This window comes from Phragmites australis, chromosome 23 (assembly GCF_958298935.1).
Source record: "Phragmites australis chromosome 23, lpPhrAust1.1, whole genome shotgun sequence".
Lineage (NCBI taxonomy): Eukaryota > Viridiplantae > Streptophyta > Magnoliopsida > Poales > Poaceae > Phragmites > Phragmites australis.
The window spans coordinates 131345-149401 of record NC_084943.1 but is presented as its reverse complement, the minus strand read 5'-3'; the positions used below and the strand labels follow the sequence as shown (position 1 = coordinate 149401).

Genomic DNA, 18057 nt, shown 5'->3' with positions numbered 1-18057 from the left:
CTTCTATTATTAAACTATGATTGTTGGTGTGTTTTGCTTTGCAAAGATCACACACTATCACACGAGCATGGGATGCCATTGAATGGGGAACTTGCTTTGCAAAGAACGTTAACAAAACTATACTCTAAGATCACTTGAGAGATGTGATTGTTTGATCTAGTCAGGGAAAATGAGGAACCCTGACTTTCTTTTCTAATTGAACTGGCCAGTTGCAGTTTGGGATTGTTCTCGTATATTGCTTTCCGAAGATTAAAGAAAACATTGCAGCTTTGCTTTGGTTGCGAAACAATAACCAGGGAGAGTAGAAATGTCGTATGATCCTCGGTTGTGCACCGTAGCATGGATCCAATAAGATGTGTGTTGTTGTAAATTCATTTTCCTTGGCACAATGCTTGGAGCAAACTGGAAGAAATGACAGCATGCTAGTGTGGCCGCTTCCTGCTTAATTGCCACACCTTTTGTAACTAATTGAAATGCAGCTAAAGATTCTACCATCATCTGCTAATGCAGAAAGCCTTCTCCACCTAATATTGCCTCTCTGCGACACCCTGGCCACTCCCTAATCGCTTTTCCTGCCAGAGAGGAGGATGGAGAAGTTTCTGTTTTGTTTGGGCATCAGCATCCAGCTCTAGAGTTGTGAACCTGTGCTGCCTGAGCTGTATGGGCCCATTCAGAACTGTCTAGGTCAGAGCTTGTTTCAGCTGCAACAACAGCAACAGGCCGTCCCCCGCCGTCCCTAGCGTAACGTTTGCGTCGGCGGGAGACGGGCCAGTCCTCTCACATCACCGTAGGTCGGCACGACGACCAGGCTCTGCTGCCTTGACCCGGTGTTGAAAGGATCAATTCGCTTTTGAACAGTCCAACTGCTTACCGAAATTGGTCCACCGGTTCTGGAGGTGCAGCCAACATCACCAGAGCATAGTGGTCTCCACTGCCACTGAAAAGCCAGCATGTCATGAGCATATGCAACATTGATGTGCGCATGACTGTATCAGGAAAGGACGGCATGCCAACGAGCTGCCAGAACAAACAATTTCACCAAACAGAAACAGAACCCTGGGACCATCTGTTCTATCGGACTGGCTGTCCATCTGCACCTTAGCAGGTTCCAGCACAGAATGAAGATGATTTAAAATCAAGCACAGGACGCTTATTTGGACATTGCTCACTGTTTGTTAGGAGCTCCTAAACTCAAGTGTTAAATACACCAGACAACAGGGATTATAAATTCACAGCAATGGTGAACATCTACAGCACTATGAATAAAAATGCAAAAAATCAACTACTTATACAATGGAATTTTGCAAGCTGGAAAATCATTACTGCTAGGAGCTTTACAGCGCTACCCATCCTGATGTTCAATTCTGGCGGAACCTTTATGCAAGCTTAATTTTCTTTGCTTGGTCAGTACTCAGTAGTGTGCACTATTGGTTTGGTATGTGAAGGCATCACAAAGGAGCAGCATCGTCATCGGAACAGTTCAGGGAAGGACCACATGATGAACTTGGCATAAATGTCAGTCTCCAGGAACTCTATGTGAGCTGCTCTGCCAATCATGGTGTTTAGGCTTCGTCCTTGGTTGGACTGGTCAAAGTTCACATCACAACGCATGAATATCCGGGTTTCAGAGGAGGGTGCACGGATCTGATCTAAGCAGTTGTTGAGCATTTCTGTGAAGACTTGCCCCTTCTTTGAGGTGTCGGATGACGCAGCTGGGCAGAGTTCGATTCTCGCTGAATGATATGGTACATAGCCATCCTAGCAGAGCAATAAAATGTGTCATTACTCATGACATGCAACGCAGGATTACAAAGGCTGAATGATTTGCGGCAACTGATCATTCCAATCCACAAGTAATTTGGATTATTAGAAATGAGAAAGGGTAACCTGTGGTGATGATAACAATATGATATTTTTGAAGTTCTCCAGTGTCTTCAACTGAAAAGGATAAAAACATATTTCATGATAAATTCTTAATGTAAATAAAATCTGACATAAATTCACAAAAAGTTGGATTGCCAAAGTCAATCCAAAGTTACTCTAGAACAAAGCAGGCTGATGCTGTACCTTGCAAAGCTTATAAAAATACGTATTCTGTGGGTCTTGATCATCACTAAAAGTGAGTTGATGGATGCACTGTGCTCCCTTGAGCTTTTTAAGAAGCCAGAGGCCAGAATTGAACAAAGAATTTGAGCTGTACCAGTAACCCAAGTGAGGCCCTGATATCGATATGTACGTGTATAGGTTCTTCAAGTATGGTTGTACTGCAGGTTCTATTAACATGGGGGTGGGGGGGGGGATCAGTCAGATATAGATAAACTGCTTAAAATGAATTTGTCAGGAAAGTTGGAAAAGACCTGCCAGTGCACTTCTAATGATAATGTTCCCAATGGAATGACCGACAAAACTTAATTTCAACTCTTTGCACCCTCCATATCTTGAAAGTTTATCCACTTTCCTTTTCAGGAAGGCAACTACTTCCCCAGCAAGCCTGCTACCCATTTCTTTGAAGTCCTCAGATGTTTTATCTTCATTAGCCTCAGACATTAGGCAATCAGCTCCAGGATCCAATAGAAGCCATTGATTTCTAACAAGACGTAAATCCAAATGGTGGCCCTGTTTATTTAAATCCGAGTAAGTTTCAGATAACTATACTTTCAACAGCAATCAAACTTAAACCAGATGAATGGGGCTTGCCTGAAAACCATGCACAAAAATGACAGCCCGCAAGATGCGTCCACTTTTTTTACCAACACTACTTTTTAGTGCCAAAGATTCTCCTTGTAGTTTAGGTAGCACAATAGTATCCTTTTGTTCATAAGCATTTGAAGCCAGATCCTTGCTAGAACCATGTTGCGGAACAACCATGACATGTTGTTCTATAAGAACAACAGGAACACGTGAAGGATCAGCATATATGTGCATATCTTGAACAGACTGTGTGTTGATCTGTATAATGCTTCAAATCAGTAACAATGTTTCAAACAAGTCTGCACTTGTAAACTATTCCCTAAAAAACAGAGTGTCAAACCTTCATTTGTGCTATGCTTTTCCTGTGTAGTTCAGCACGTGAAGCAGAATTCTGTACAGGCTGCACATACATATAGACTATTAAATCGAGATAAAAAGTGATAAGTACTAGTTATAAATAGAATTTCTTGGCCTAAAATGCCTGACAATTCACTGTAGACATTCAAGAGAGGACAATTACATCATCGTGGAACTTCCTTGAACCAGAAACTCGAAGAAGGGAATGGCGGTGAGATGAGTCATCACTCATACTACGCAAATAGCGATGCGGGATCTCGATTTTTGAGTGAACAGTCCATATTGACCATTCTGCTTTCCGATCAATAGCCCAAATCTCGCGCAAGTAGTCCAATATCTTTGTTTTATTTATCCTGAATAGACCAAGAAATCATTAATGGATACGGTGTCATGATAAAATAGGAGCAACTGAGATAATCATGCCCATGGCCATAGCCTCTATAGACACTGTAGATACAGGATAAAATCAATAGAACAGTCACCTATGAAATTTCAAGAATGCATTCCATAGAAGTGAAAGTTGGCCGCTCACAGTTAGAAACAGTTCTAACAGCTCTTCCTTTGAAAGAGTATACAGCATAGAATTTCCTGTACCATTAACCACATCGTTGGGTCTCTGCAGAAGTTGAACACAAATATTTCAAATCAGCAAATAATTAAGACATTCCTAGATCATCATAAGCAGATAATGAAGCATACCTCCAAGAAGTCATGTAAAATTCCAGCCAAGTGTCCGACACCCTTGCCAGTTGTAGGGAACACTTTACTAGAATTAGATAGTCCTGATTTTGATGGATTAACTGATTCGTATTTACCAAGATTTAATTCAGTACCATCTAAATCTTCGATTGTCTTACCAATAGAATCACTGATTTTCTTCAGTTCTTCAAGCAACATTTTCCTTGAAGTTAATAGTGCCTTTACAATGTGATATGATGTTGGACCTAAACCTTGGTCTGGTATCTGCAAGTTAGGTGCCATTTTACTCAAACGTTCGACCAAAAAAAAAGAATAAAAATATAACAATCAATCAGACTACTTCATGCTGCAGGAGCCAATTAATGAGAAATCAATGCTGGTCCTTTCAGTATAGAAAGACGACAGGATTTACATGACTAATGATGCACCATAAACATAACTACTGGAGCGAATGTCAAACTTTTTCTGTACTTAGTACACACGTCAAAGAAGCATTCATTGGACCGCCATTTTCAAAGAAATTTAAAGCTAAAGCTTCACAAACCTGTGTACCTTCAATGATGATTTAGTTGCACCAGCTTTCAGGTACACTAGATGTAATGTCAGATCAACAAGCACAGAGTGGAACGCATCAAAGTAAACTGGAAAATATGAGTGTAGACCCAGGAGTGCTCTGCGTGGGATCCTAAATTCATGCACAGCTGCTGACGATGTGACACTAGAAGCTTGAAGCTCAGACCTAGAACTCAGAAAGGCAACATCATCATCAGTATTGCTAAATGAAATCTTTAGATAGACGTGCACGTAAGTATGTGCAAATTCTCGGAAGAGACGGCACAAATAGGATCGAAAATAATATTTACTCACCCATTGTCCAGTGTTGGGGCATATATCAGCTCAAACTTCAACATCACAGCGGAAGCTGCTGGGCCCTTGAACAAATAAAGTAGGTGCTCTGATAAGGGCACAGTAATGTTGATTCAAATACAAAAGGGATATGTCATAATGCCAACCTCCTCTTCACTGTTGAATATGCTGAAAGACACCATAACCGATAGATAAATATCTTGTCTAGCATACTTGATTCGAAACGGCTGTGTGTAGAAGCTATTATCAACATCATCTATTTTCCAAATGCCTAACCCATCGTCCGCACCAACATCAGGAGCTGCACAATCCACCTACCATGTCATTATCTATTAGCTAAAAGATTGGCAACTAAGAGGACTTTACAAAAGAATCTCACAATCAACGGCAACCAAAAACACCCTGAGATACTTCTTTAGCTTACAAGAGAGCACGATATATAAACAATCTGGAGAGAGCAGAAGTATAATCACTACAAAATTATCATACAACTTAAAGAGATGATCCAGTACAAATGTGTAAAATTCTCCACGAGCACTATAGAAAAAAGTTTGACATGAGCTCACTCATGGTAATCCTTTACTTGTGTTTTCAGCCTTTCATCATCCATTCTAACACGATAGGGAGGTGCATTCCTGAGCTGGCACAATTTGACTATTGAGTTGACATAGAAAGGAATATAAGCATTTCCACGTAGATTGATAGGTATGCTCTAAGTGACACGTGGCAAGTATCCCCCCCCCCCCCCTCTTGATGCCCATTAGGTGTATGAATTATTACTTGGTTAGGCTTGAAAATAGCCAGCTAATTTGTACATAATCCATTGGTTTTTTTGTGTGTCTGGCCCCTGCTGTATTTATTCCCACAACTATGTTCCGTTTCCAGGCACACAACATATTTCTTGGCATTATCTAAGTAGAATTAGATGAAAACAAGATGGCATTGTAGTTTATTCACAACAAGGTGCCACTGAAAATCATAATGAATACTCCCATGTAGATAGGTAGGTTTCTATTGTCAGTATCATACGCTGTGGATATTATCAGGTACTACTACTGACAACAACCAAACAGTTACCAATTCAGTGCTAGTAGACGTACCAATTTAAACATTCACTTCCACTACAAACATCTTGAAAATGCAAGATATAAGAAGAAGGTCAAATCAGAAATCACTATATTCAGTGCCCAGAGAGATGCCCGCGCACCTTCATACTGCACGACCCTGGCAGGTGAAGCCGGTGTTTTGTTGCCACCGTCCTCCCACATTGCACTAATCTTCATCTGATACCATCTGCACATAATCCGAAACTCGTCTCACAAAAAATAAAAAAACAACGAGTAAAGGTTTACACTTCACACAGACAAAAGCTTCAAATGAGGTATCTAGCGAGAATGGTCTGCAGATAAATACTGCACTTCAAGGACAAAGTTTGCAGTGAGGTGAACGAATATATGGGCGAAATAAGAATTCCTCAGCTGCGAGAAAAAAATGTCCGTAACATTAACAACAAGCCAAATGCGAGCTAACAAAAAATAAAAAAGCAGAAATCTTCGCCAAGAGATGCATAGTGGTTGTACCAGAATCGAAATCTACCACAAATTTCACGATTTTTTTTTCTCATCTGCCACTAAAAGAATGTAACCTTTGCCTCAAACCACTTGGAACTTTTCATGCTTTCACTAAAAAAAGCAACAAAAACCCGAGAATACTTTGACAGAAAAAAACAATGACCAAAAGCGAGAATTGTCGCGCCTCCATACCCTTGCTGGAAAAGATCAAGGTTGTGGAAGCGGTGGATGTAAATGGCCACCTCGTGCACCGTCTCCATCACGTCCGGCGGCCTGAAGCAGATCGCTCCCTTCTCCCCTTCACCAGCGGCTGCAGCTGCGGCGGCGGCGTTGTCCACCCGCCACGACGCCGGCGAGACCCTCTTGGCCGCTGCGCGCGTGCTGTCCTGGACGCCGCCGCCGACGACGAGGCACCTCATGCGGCGGAACATCCGCGGCGCGCCGATCCGCGCATCTCTCCCTCGATCCCCGCGGCCGGCGAGCGCTTTGCTCCCTCCATCTCTCTCCAACCCTTAGGGTTTGGGAGCTTCCGTGGACTCGCGGTAGTAGGATGCGGCGGCGGAGAAGCGCGGGGAGTTCACCACTTGCCCTACGGCGGCGCGAGGATGACACGTGGGTGCCGGAGCGGCGGGACGGGCCCACTCGTCAGCGGGCTTCGCTAGTTGGCAGATCGGGAGGCGGCGGAGGAAGGAGGGGGGTGGGCCCCGCTCTCTGGAGTATGGCCGGTGGGCCTCGGGTGCGGAGATCGGAGGCGGAGCGGGAAAGCGGCAGGCGAGAGGAGGAAGGAGACGGGTTCTAATGGCGGGCTCGTCTCTCTGACAGGTGGCACCGCAGCGGAGTGGGCCAGCACCGTTACTCTTTCGGTCCCACTCGTCAGTGGGTCTGAGCGCTGTGGCTAGCACGTGGTGCCAGGGGAATTAATTAATACTATAATTGGTACAGGCGGGCGGGCTGTTACGCAGGGCCCACCTGTAAGCGACCGTCGAGCGGTAAACCTGCAAAGCGGAATCCCCATTCTCGGTGGGCCCTAGCTGACAGCGTTTCCGCCGCGGGCCCCAGTTCCAGTGACAAAAGGCCAAAGAAAGAGGGTGGCCACGGGATTTGGGTGGAGAGGACCCGCACCACGAATGTTGGGTGGATTGAAAAGTTGACTTCTTGTTTTTAACTTTTGGCTGATGGTTTTTTTAATAAAATGGTAGTTTTTGAGCATAATAAAAATCAGAAAAATTTCTAAATCAACTTTTAGTTCATTTTCTTATAAACCAGCTTTTCAATTTTTTAAAAATCAACTCAACAGCTAGTTATTTAGTTAAACTTCCTCACAAGCACAAGCCGGTAGAAACCCAACTAAACACAGCCATAATGTAGTGGAGTGGACAAGCTTTATTACGTATATTATAGGCAGCAATTATACAACTTATGGATGCTCATAGATTGAGATTAGTTTAGAGGGAATTAAATATATTGTATACTCACAGGAGGACCTGTCTTCAACTCTTTTTTAGGAAAAACTTACATCGCTGTACATGCCTCGTATGATTCTGTACTTTGTTTGAAAAATATCTTCAGACAGCAAAGTGTCAGGACAACTCTAGACATGCTCCTCAGCACTGCTTCCAAATCCGCCACTACAAGCAGGCTAGGCTAGCATCAAAAGAACAGAATACTCAAAACAAATTACCCTCTGCACCCCCTAGAAAATTTCCGAAACCAATTTATTGTTCCCGTTTTCTTTCCGTCTGGACCAAACAGGTCCAAGACGATGCAACAGGGTGAAATCCAATCATTGACGGCGGAACGGTTTGAGCAGAGCATCTGATGCTTTTCTTACAAAACTTATATGTAAAAGAAAAGGAAAAAATTATTAAGCACCCAGTCCCTACATTTACAAGCTTGGCAGCCAGCAGAGAACCTTATACCTGTGCTATATGATACATCTCACTAGCAGAGCAAAATCAGTTACTTTACAAAGAAGCAAACTTCCGGGAAAGGCGGCACATGAGCGAAATATTTCCTTCTGTAAGATGATGGTTTTCCTCTCTAAGCCATGCATATCTTCAACAACGCCATCTGCGCAGCACAGACATGCTGAACACATCTGGTGAACCAAGTAAGCATGTACATTTGAAGCCGCAATCATCTCAACTGGACCACTCTATAATGAAGAATCAAGTCTTCCGGCTTCTTCCAAATATATGTTCTCACTGTGGCCAAACTCATCTCAGGCGATAGAACCTGCTTCACAGAGTACTGTTTAGCGCAAACTGAGCAAGACAGACTCAGACTATACAACACTTTGCTCTAGAACACGAAGGCCACAAACATAATCAAGATTTTAGCATGCGCCTTTCCCTTTAGTTGAGTAAAACCTCAAACATTATAGTAACTATCTTTATGAAGGTAAAATTATAGGTGAAGAACAGAATCAAGCAGAAGATGTTGATGATGCGCAAAATAAAGTACCAGGAAAGTCTGTATTACTAATGTGGTCAAACTGGAATGGAAGATTTTTCAATTATGAGAGCATATATGTATATGGCAGAACTTATAACTAATAACCCTAAATAGTTTGACCAGAGAGGTTGTGGATTCTGTTCAAAAGGAGCATTTGTATGATTTGTTTGTATACTGCAGCCAACTTTTTTTTTAAATATGGAACTGAAAAAAAATGGGGAACTAAAAGTAAAACCATAATCATAGGAAGCTATTGATGGGGGGAGGGGGGAGTACCGCTACACCTACATAAAATGTCTACAAAAATTTTACTTGCTGATGTGGATGATAAAAACTTTACATGCTGATTTGAAATGATCAATTAAAAGGTTTCACGTGGACACATTGGACAAGGTTATTGCCATCCACGTCAGCTGTAAGTAGATTTTTTGTAGTACCTTTTGTAGGTGTAGCATGAAAGAGTGGACAAAACTGGAAAAGATCCTGACAAAATTATTTATGGATGCCTTTTTATATGTTGCAATACAAGCTTTTTGTAAATATTCTCTGTAATATTTTCCCACAGAAACAGGGTCTTTGTTCCGTTTGTTCCTAACGTAGGTGAAAGGTACATCTAAATATAGAATGCACTGGCTATATATAAAAGTGCTTGCCTGGTTGTTGCACAATATCTCTACACATGGCTTCAGTTTTTGCCATGGTTTTAGTCCAAGCCGTGATGAACTATCTAGCACCGAGAGTTGTGATTGACCAGAAGTCAATCCCATAGCAAATGTGCTGTCAGAGCCTCCATCCAATGGTTTGTCGAGAACGAGCTTCTCAACCACGTAGTTACCTACCTGTACAACGAAATGGAATAGATGTAAACTTTGAGAGAATAAAAGGTGATCTATACAATAACAAAATTTCTTCATAACGATAATATAACTCTACGCTATCGAGTCATGCAAATCCAGGATCCCAAAGGATTGCTATTTTAAGGTCGCATGCAAAATAGTATCTAGTTAACTGTTTTAACGTGACATGCAAACAGGTAAGTAGTTAGAAGTTTTCACGTTGCACCCCGTGCAGAGCTGATTCTTCCATCCATCGCCACATAGCTGCTTGTATCATTCATTATGTGATGGAGGATTCACCATTCGACACTTAATATCTTGCATTTGTTGTGGATCAATGGTTTTGAGGACATCTTACTTTGTGAATCCGCAATATCCGTGGAGCACTGAGTTTCCCTTGAGTTATGTTTGGTGCAGGTGAGCCTTCAGCAGGATGCAAATAAAAGCCACATCTGCATTGAATAAAAGAAAACATCAGGACAAAAATTACCTCATGAAAATTATGCTACCTAGGGCACTATCACATTAATATATGCAGAAAGCATTATACATAAATTTCCATTTGCTCATATCTTCTTTCCAGTAAGACTAAGACTGATGCATGCTGATGCAACATGCGTGCACACTTCTTTTTTCAGTGCATTTTTTCAGTAGCCCCTCCTGTTTGGACTTTGCAATAAAATTTGGCTCTGCTGCAAGTCTGTATGTGATTCTCCCTACTAAGATATAGTGAAGGAAAAAACTAACAGCGGGAAATAAGGTAATATATGCTCACCAGAACTCAAGGATAAATAATCATTCAAAAATAGAAGCTTAGCGTGAACTAGCATACTCGATAGAACACTGCTAGATGGAAAAAATATGAAAGTATACCATAACTGAACTGTTCCGAGACATATCAAGCACCATGAAGAACTTGGAAACTGCAGTAGCTTAAAATTTAGAAACAGATGATCATAGAGGTTTTGTCTTACTAGCCAAAGCTATTAAATGTTGCTTGACCCTCTAAGATGCTATTCTATTCCATGTTAATCTATCTCCCACTGAAAGCAAAGAAAGTCTCAAGATATATCAAGGGGAAAATATCATTTCAGGAGAAAGAGGGGGTTGAAGTGAGCAATTACTTTGTATTCTCTTTTGGATATCGATTGTGTGTGACACAGTCCACACACCACCATGGGAGATCACCCTCGGTTCCATCCAAATCAGTAATTCTCTTTCTCCATGGTCCTCCACTAGAACCTTCCGTGATGATTGACGGAGGTGAAACCGTAGAAAACTCAAATGAAGGAAGCACATGAGTTGCATGGTTTTCCGTTCCATCATCCACCTCAGATCTTGGATGGGGTAAGTCTTTCAATGGAACATCTTTCACTGTTGAACTGTCACCATTCGACAAGCTGTGTGAACTAGACCTCTGCTTTCGTTTGCTCCAATGAACTAACAAACCACGAAGGGTCTCCTGGGCTAAATTAATCTGCACAATTATTGGGAGAATCATTCAGAAGATGAGCTTGGGCACAGTCGCTTGCAGGTCGAAGCAATCATATTTTGGCAAAGTGACTACTGATAAGTATCATGAATGCTTTTCAGCAATAACAAGAATTAAAATCTCATCAATAAAGAAAAGGATCTTTCCAGTGCAACTTAACAACAGAACTGAACTATTAGCTCAACCAAATTCTTAAGAATGAATAAGAGTTAAAACAGATGTAACTAGTACACATAATCATATGTTCCTGTGCAAACCTTAAGATCTTCCTGTGCTCCAGCAACATTTAAGTCAACCGCATATATTTCTGCAGAAAAGCATTGTGGAGTATCCAGGTGGACAGATAGGCATCCCAATCGAGCATCCATAGTAAACCAGGCAGGTATGCTTACCTAATAATTACGAAACAAAATAAATAGTAATAGGTAGTAATTTTCTTAGAAAATGTAGAATCACAACTTCATCAGTAACATGGTAGTACCATCTCAAACAACTCCTTTTTCTTATCCTCAAATGAAACCTGCATAAACAAAATGAAGTGGCTTAACATTATAACAAAATCTAGATTGTTCGAGCATCCAGTATGAACTGTGTGCTTTTGAAACGGGTTTCAAATAAGAAATGTTAATTCTTAACGTGTGCATATATATCTTTATGAGAGGAAAAAAAATCCAAGAAATTGAGAAGAAACAAGAACCTTGCCAAAGTCTTCAATGACAGCTCCTCGGGTAATCTCCCATAGTTTGACTGAACCAGCAGTATCCTGTAGAAAAGGAGATGTGTGCATATATCATGATGCCACTCATTGTAGTTTAGTAACAGCAGGACACCCAAAAAAAAAAAAAAATCTTGTGATCACCTTAGTCAGCACATGCCTTCTATTATTCATGATCTCATGCTGAATTATTGCTGGAACTCCTGGAATAACGGAAGATGGCTCTTTGTATACAGGGACCTAACATGGAATAGACCACAAGGCACAAGTACTTATTAATCACAATTAGTTAACATTTCACTAGCAGATGAGAACTGAGTGGACAAAACTGCTGTTGATCAGGCAGTGAAATAATTACAGCATTATGCAGATAAGTGAAAAGATGCTGGGAAGAAGATTCATGAGTAAAGAAGACTCAAAAGATGAGGATAATAGAACAAAGGGTCAAAAAGAAATTTGACTGTATCAGGCATCAAGTATCAATAGTATCGAAGAAGAGAAAGAAGATAGGTGAGATCCTGGGAATACCAAACTGAGAAGAAAGACTTAGCGGGCAGTTTAAGAAAAACCGGTTGATCTCAAGGTTAAGCTTACAAGATTTCTGTTACAGAACACCTTAGTTCCAACACTAATAAGTCTTCCAAAAAAGAGTAAATTTCTCAAACCTACAACTATTTGCACCAAAGTATCACAAAACTACAGCTTTTGAGTTATATTTCACAAAACTACAACTATTTGTGCCCTGAGTAACGTAAAACTACAACTTTTCACTCTGGGCCCACCCGTCAGCCACACGAGCTGAAAATGTTGTAGTTTTGTGAAAATGTCTGGCTGACGGGTGGACCCGAAGCGAGAAGTTGTAGTTTTGTGTTACTCAGGGCACAAATAGTTGTAGTTTTGTGAAATATGACTCAAAAGTTGTAGTTTTGTGATACTTTGGTGCAAATAGTTGTAGGTTTATGAAATTTACTCTCCAAAAAATGGCATAGATAAGTTAATTTCCATATGTGCAAGTATGGCATAAACTATGGCAGCTGAAACTCTAGTTGTGGACCACATATTACGTGAATATTGAATAAAGTTATTATACAGCATGCAGAATCATTGCTCAAAACAGTCTTCAACAAAGAAACTTAATTGACAAAAGAAGACAACTATCATGCTTACAGGTGCAGATCCTTCTAAAGAAGCTCTTGCTCTTGAGAATGACAAATTCCCAGCTAAAAATGAGCCACCCTTTTGGAAAACCTTTTGGGGTGTGCGCCCTTCAGCTGGCCATCCATAAACAGAAGAATCAGTTGTTGCAACCCATATTGTGTCATCTTGCAGTGACAACTGTAGAATCGGATTCTCATTTGTGCAGAGTAAGATGCTCTCTCTTGTGGACAAATCTGTCAGGTAAACCTACAAATACAGGAAAACAGGAAAGTTCATAACACAGAAGTAAAGTGACTACTCAATGCATGAGAGATTATTTTACTCACAGATTGATCTCTTCCACCACTATACACATGAGCAAATGAAGGTGTGCTTGCAAGTGCCCAAACTGAATCAGTATGCACAGCATAAGAATGAACACAACGCTGCTGTCCTAGATCCCATAGTCTGCAAAGTATATAGAGATATGCATCTAAGATGTCAAAAACTACTCACGGCCTCTATGTCAGAAATATGTGTGTGTGTGTGTGAGAGAGAGAGAGAGAGAGCAGGAATGTTGCTGTGTATTTACCTTATCATCGAATCAGATGATCCTGATAGGCAATACCTGAAAACAATGTTACAAAAAGGATTAGCAAGTGGTTCAATGAAAACAGACAGGATTTAAACAGTTTCAAATGGTACCCCTAGCCTCCACCCGAGAGAGAGCGAGAGAGAGAGAGCGCTTTTTGTTTACTAAAACCAGCTTTTTGGTAGTTAATATAACCAAAATCAGCAATTTAATTCATAAAAAATAACAACTTAATCCACAATAACGTATTCCAGTTAAATGAGACAAATCAGGTGCCTCCAGGCCCACCACTATGGCATCACCATCCCAGTCATTTCTTGTGTCACATAAGCCATTTCCATGTCATCAACTCACTTACAGTTACATGGCACAATACCCTGACTAGGATGGTAACTGGAACAATGACTGCCAATTAATGTCAAATTAACACTAATCAATAATCTTAACAGTTAAATCCCTGATTTGAACTACTGATGACTTGACTGATGAAATTAAACAGTTGGTGAAGAGTGCTGACCGACACAAAAGAATGTTTCTGGACGAACAATGTAATAGAAGGCCAAAATCTTTAACAGTGAACAGTAACTTGGTAATCCAAGTATAAGCATAGCAGACCAGGATACACAAATCTCTTGTTATTGCAACAGATGTAAACTTATGTGTACTAATTGCAACCAGATGAAAAAAGTAACTTCGGGAAACTGAAAAATCACTGATACATTACTATGGCAAACAGTGAGCAATAGGTTTGGTGACAGTGAAGTGTGTGGTGAAATAGGAAAGGTGAAATGCAATTTTCAAGTGATGCTGTCAAGGAACTGGAACAGTATAGATTAGATGAATCTAAAAAAGCTCATTTCATGATCCCTAGACACTAACCTTCCTGTAGAATCAAGAAGTAAAGCCCTGATATTGTCAGTGTGCCCTCTCAATTTCATGTTTTTCGAACCTGTCCTGGGATCCCAAACACGGACGACCTACATAAAACCAATTAATATAAGAAAACATTCTAAAAGAGGTCTTTTAGCAAAAGTCTACAGAAACTGACGGTTTATCTGGTCTCCAGATCACAAGGAAAAACCCCATGCTTCTCAAAGATGAAAAGTGCAATACCTTTTCAGTGCCACCAGAGACAAGAAGGGTTCCTGTATCATTCATAGCCAGTGCATAAACTGAATCTTTGTGACCTTTGGCGGTAATTGGACTGTACCCATGTGATTGTCCGTTGGAGGAAGAAATGTTGCTACTAGAATTAACATTGCACAACATTGTCAAAGCAGGTCCAGAGTTCCCATTAGGAACCTCATCCTCTTTTGCATCTACAGATTTGGCTACAGGAGCAAGAGCAGCATCAAGGTCCCATATGAAGACCTCACCACCAAGCCCACCAGAGGCTACAATATCACTCTGCAATACAGAGGTGCAAAAACCATGTAAAACCAAAATTGACAAAAAGTTAATAGTCCTACAGAAAAGCAAAACCATGGTAATATTACATTCTTTTCAGCGGCGGCAAGACAAATCACGTAATCAGAATGCTGGCGGAGAGTCCTGGTACAAGCACCGTCGGAGAAGCAATTCCACACCTGTAAAACTAGAAATTAGAAGGCATGTAGGCTCAGTAAATAATGATTGAAAAGAAAAAATGCTGAAACAACAAACCTTTAGGGTGGTGTCTGAGGAACAGGAAACGAGCTTCTGGCCAACAATAATGGCATCATTAACCTGCACAATAAAGAACAGCTTGAACAACACTAAACAATCCAACATTACTGCATGATATTCCACTTTACTAACAGAAATTAAGCGTTAGTTTCAAGCTCCTGAAGCATCCACCATCAACTGCCAAAATCCATTTCCTAACTTTCAAGCACAGTGTTTTATCCAAATATCCAGCCTCCATTCTACTTTACAAACATAAATAAAACATGCAGTCAGTCTCTTTCTAGCTTATGTTGTTTTATCCAAATAAAGAAACAAAGAATCTAGCAAATACACCAAGGATCACAGCACTTATGTCCCATGTGACCTCTCACCCTATACAAGCAGCACAATAGTTTTCTGTTTTAAACACTACAGTTAGGAAATGGGCATAAGAATGAACAGAAATAAATGCAAACCAACTTGAATACATCAATCTAAATACATGTTGATAAAATGTACCCAAAATGTGAACCATATTGGTCCTAAATAGTAAGCCTCAGATGATTTCATGCTGGAATTTATATTGAGACACGAGAACGACTGCAATAAGCCTTTGGCCCCAAATAGTAAACCTCTGATGATGCCATGCTAAATTTAATATATAGACACAATAATGGATGTGATAAGCTTAATCTTAGAGGGGCCCTTTCATAAACATAATGGCCAAGGGGCAATTCAATTCCATGCACTGATTGCTATTTCAAACAGCAAAATCAGCTACAATAAAAACAGACAAAGGCATACCCAATCAACATGTGACTCAAAAGTTGCTGAGAAGCTTGCATCCCCGTTATTTAGTTCCCATCTTTTCAAGGTACCATCACGACTCCCACTAAAAAGATAATCACTTGTACCAAATGCAGAACCATTTAGATACGTCAAGCAATTGATCCCCACACAATGCTGAAAAACAAACCAAAGGAAATGCATCAGCAAGACCATTCAGTGGAACATGGATTGTGTCAAACCTACAGAGAACACCTAAGAACAATGGTTTATTTTAAGTACAACATACCTTTTTATCATCAGCATCATTGAGTACATATGTGAAGCGCTTCTCCTTTCTCGGTCGACTTGAGCAGGCCGTGTTACCAGCACTTCCCACACGATGCATTGAAGGGTGCCTATCTAAACTGGGAGCAGCTAAACCTACAAACTAGTGATAAACATTTCATAAGGAATTGGGATCACAAAATATCAATTATGCCAGTAAGCTTCAGCATAGCACAAGTAGAAATAACTCTGCAAATATATTCTTGGCGATTTTGTGCCTAAAGGTCCAGCATCTGGTAACCCTCCAAACCAATCACACACACCCCTCACGTTAAACACAGGCAATTCGGAGATCAAAACACGGGAAGGGTGCCACTGTGTCCCCTCCAATAATTGATAGAAGAGTTAATGTCAAAATCAAAGGTTTCCTAAAATTCGTCAACCAAAAATTTAAAGATACCATATGTATCCGAGCAAGCCAGATGAAATACTGTAACATCACCGAAAACAATAGAAACGGTACCATCCAGTGGATGAACAGTTCAACTCAAAAGGCTCCACCAATCTAAGTCTATGCCCATAACGCTTCCACTCACGATAAGAAGCAGGTAAAAAATTCGCAATCGTTGCACCACTAGGGAGCTGGCAATTCCACTCCCACGTGAGCCCGAGTAGCGAGCCCAGCACGATCAAATCAAACTCAATCGGTAACAGCAGAATGGATGGAAACAGTGCATATAGAGCAATCAGTTGTTAGGCACACGAGGCTTCTGGGAGAAGCGGGGCAAGGTTGAACTAAGTGGCGCGACGACTAGTACAAAGCAAGCAACTGCACGTTACCTGGGATCGGTTGAAGCGCGGCGAACGGCCAGCGGGGAGTGGGGGAGGGCGGCAGATCTAGGGTTTAAAGCGGCACGGCGCGATCGAGTCGTTTGGAGTGGGGAGCAGCGAGGGAGGCGGGACGCACAGCAGCGAGGGGACGGACAGCAGCGAGGTGAGGGGAGTGGAGCTGTGGCGGTGGAAGTTGCCGCGGCGAGGGGCGGAGGAAACGGGGGGAGGAGGAGCAGCCGAGGAGGAGGCGGGGGAGAGGAGGTGTAGGCTGATGAGACGGGGCCGGGCCGGGCTGGGCCGGGCCGGGCCTGGCATGCGAACGTAGCGTGACGTCACCACAAGGCCCGACTGGTAGCTTGTGTGATGGGGCCATATATCACGCAACAAAACGCAGAAGTGTGCGGTGTCTGCGTGACGTGTTATGTTTGTATAAGGTGTGTTTGGTTATTCAAATTTTTTTATTTTGATTTAGTGGATATCTATAATTTTAGAAAAAAATATGTTTAGTTGTTTGTATTTATTGTTCTAATCTGACTCAATAAATATAAATATACGATCTCATCTTGGCTCGCTAGATATGTGCTTTGTATCTACTTATGTAGTGAGCCCACGTATTATTGTCATAAAACTATCTTTATAAGAGTAACTAATTACAATATCAATTTTTCCATCTACTCATAAGGTCTTATCAACTAAATATAAACTCAGCTTAGCCTATCTAAACAGATATAATCAACCAAATATTTACAAATATAACTTCGTTCAGCCTATTTTTACCATAGTTTATTTATACGATACATCTCTACAAAACCTCGTACAAAAAATCAAACATACCCATAAAGTATGGATGGACTGTCACTACTGTTGTTTTGGCATCAACTAAAAACAAGTGCTATGCCATATTTGGGAAATGGCCGTGACCGAGACAAAGTCTGAAACTGAAGCATGTGTCCAGATACCGGTGGAACATATGCTTCAAATCTGAGAAAGTGGAAATCATGCTCACACTGGTTAGGTAGTGAGCTATATTTAACCCATACATGATGTGTACACGAAAATTATAAAGTGTATTTGATTCTTCAGATAAGATAAGATAAGATTTTATAGAGTTGTATCAT

The 18057-nt window shown here is 41.1% G+C and overlaps 2 protein-coding genes across 4 annotated transcripts; both read right to left on the bottom strand.

Annotated features, from left to right (window-relative positions):
• Positions 1-1125: 1125 nt before the first annotated feature.
• On the bottom strand, positions 1126-7023 carry LOC133906110 (uncharacterized). Of its 2 annotated transcripts, none has more exons than XM_062347893.1 (14): positions 6378-7023; positions 5822-5907; positions 4761-4915; positions 4615-4679; positions 4300-4486; positions 3748-4011; positions 3531-3664; positions 3212-3401; positions 3032-3091; positions 2698-2949; positions 2358-2616; positions 2068-2273; positions 1888-1938; positions 1126-1758 (listed from the first exon to the last, which is right to left on the bottom strand). In XM_062347893.1, exons 1-14 carry the CDS (start codon positions 6614-6616, stop codon positions 1468-1470), a joined length of 2439 nt encoding a protein of 812 aa, XP_062203877.1. In that variant the 5' UTR covers positions 6617-7023; the 3' UTR covers positions 1126-1467. The 2 variants fall into 2 exon arrangements, with proteins under 2 accessions (XP_062203877.1, XP_062203878.1); XM_062347894.1 differs by having other exon boundaries at positions 4761-4928; positions 6378-6420.
• Positions 7024-7870: 847 nt separating this feature from the next.
• On the bottom strand, positions 7871-17205 carry LOC133905933 (uncharacterized). Of its 2 annotated transcripts, none has more exons than XM_062347743.1 (18): positions 16949-17205; positions 16131-16271; positions 15860-16018; positions 15074-15136; positions 14908-14997; positions 14525-14818; positions 14291-14388; positions 13412-13447; positions 13167-13287; positions 12850-13086; positions 11827-11922; positions 11665-11730; positions 11449-11487; positions 11225-11359; positions 10600-10952; positions 9834-9927; positions 9293-9478; positions 7871-8420 (listed from the first exon to the last, which is right to left on the bottom strand). In XM_062347743.1, the coding sequence occupies exons 2-18, from the start codon at positions 16227-16229 to the stop codon at positions 8322-8324; spliced, it is 2265 nt and encodes a 754-aa protein (XP_062203727.1). In that variant the 5' UTR covers positions 16230-16271; positions 16949-17205; the 3' UTR covers positions 7871-8321. The 2 variants fall into 2 exon arrangements, with proteins under 2 accessions (XP_062203727.1, XP_062203728.1); XM_062347744.1 differs by having other exon boundaries at positions 16131-16264.
• Between the last annotated feature and the right edge of the window lie 852 nt (positions 17206-18057).

Excerpts from the sequence above, each read along its gene's own strand:
- LOC133906110 (XM_062347893.1), bottom strand. The coding sequence starts at position 6,616 with ATGTTCCGCCGCATGAGGTGCCTCGTCGTCGGCGGCGGCGTCCAGGAC. Across the intron at positions 4,916-5,821 it reads CAGGGTCGTGCAGTATGAAG|CTCCTGATGTTGGTGCGGAC; the intron begins GTGCGCGGGCAT and ends TGGATTGTGCAG. Across the intron at positions 2,950-3,031 it reads AAAGCATAGCACAAATGAAG|ATCAACACACAGTCTGTTCA; the intron begins GTTTGACACTCT and ends AGCATTATACAG.
- LOC133905933 (XM_062347743.1), bottom strand. The coding sequence starts at position 16,229 with ATGCATCGTGTGGGAAGTGCTGGTAACACGGCCTGCTCAAGTCGACCG. Across the intron at positions 13,087-13,166 it reads GTGGTGGAAGAGATCAATCT|GTTTACCTGACAGATTTGTC; the intron begins GTGAGTAAAATA and ends CTGTATTTGTAG. Across the intron at positions 11,731-11,826 it reads GAAGGCATGTGCTGACTAAG|GATACTGCTGGTTCAGTCAA; the intron begins GTGATCACAAGA and ends CCTTTTCTACAG.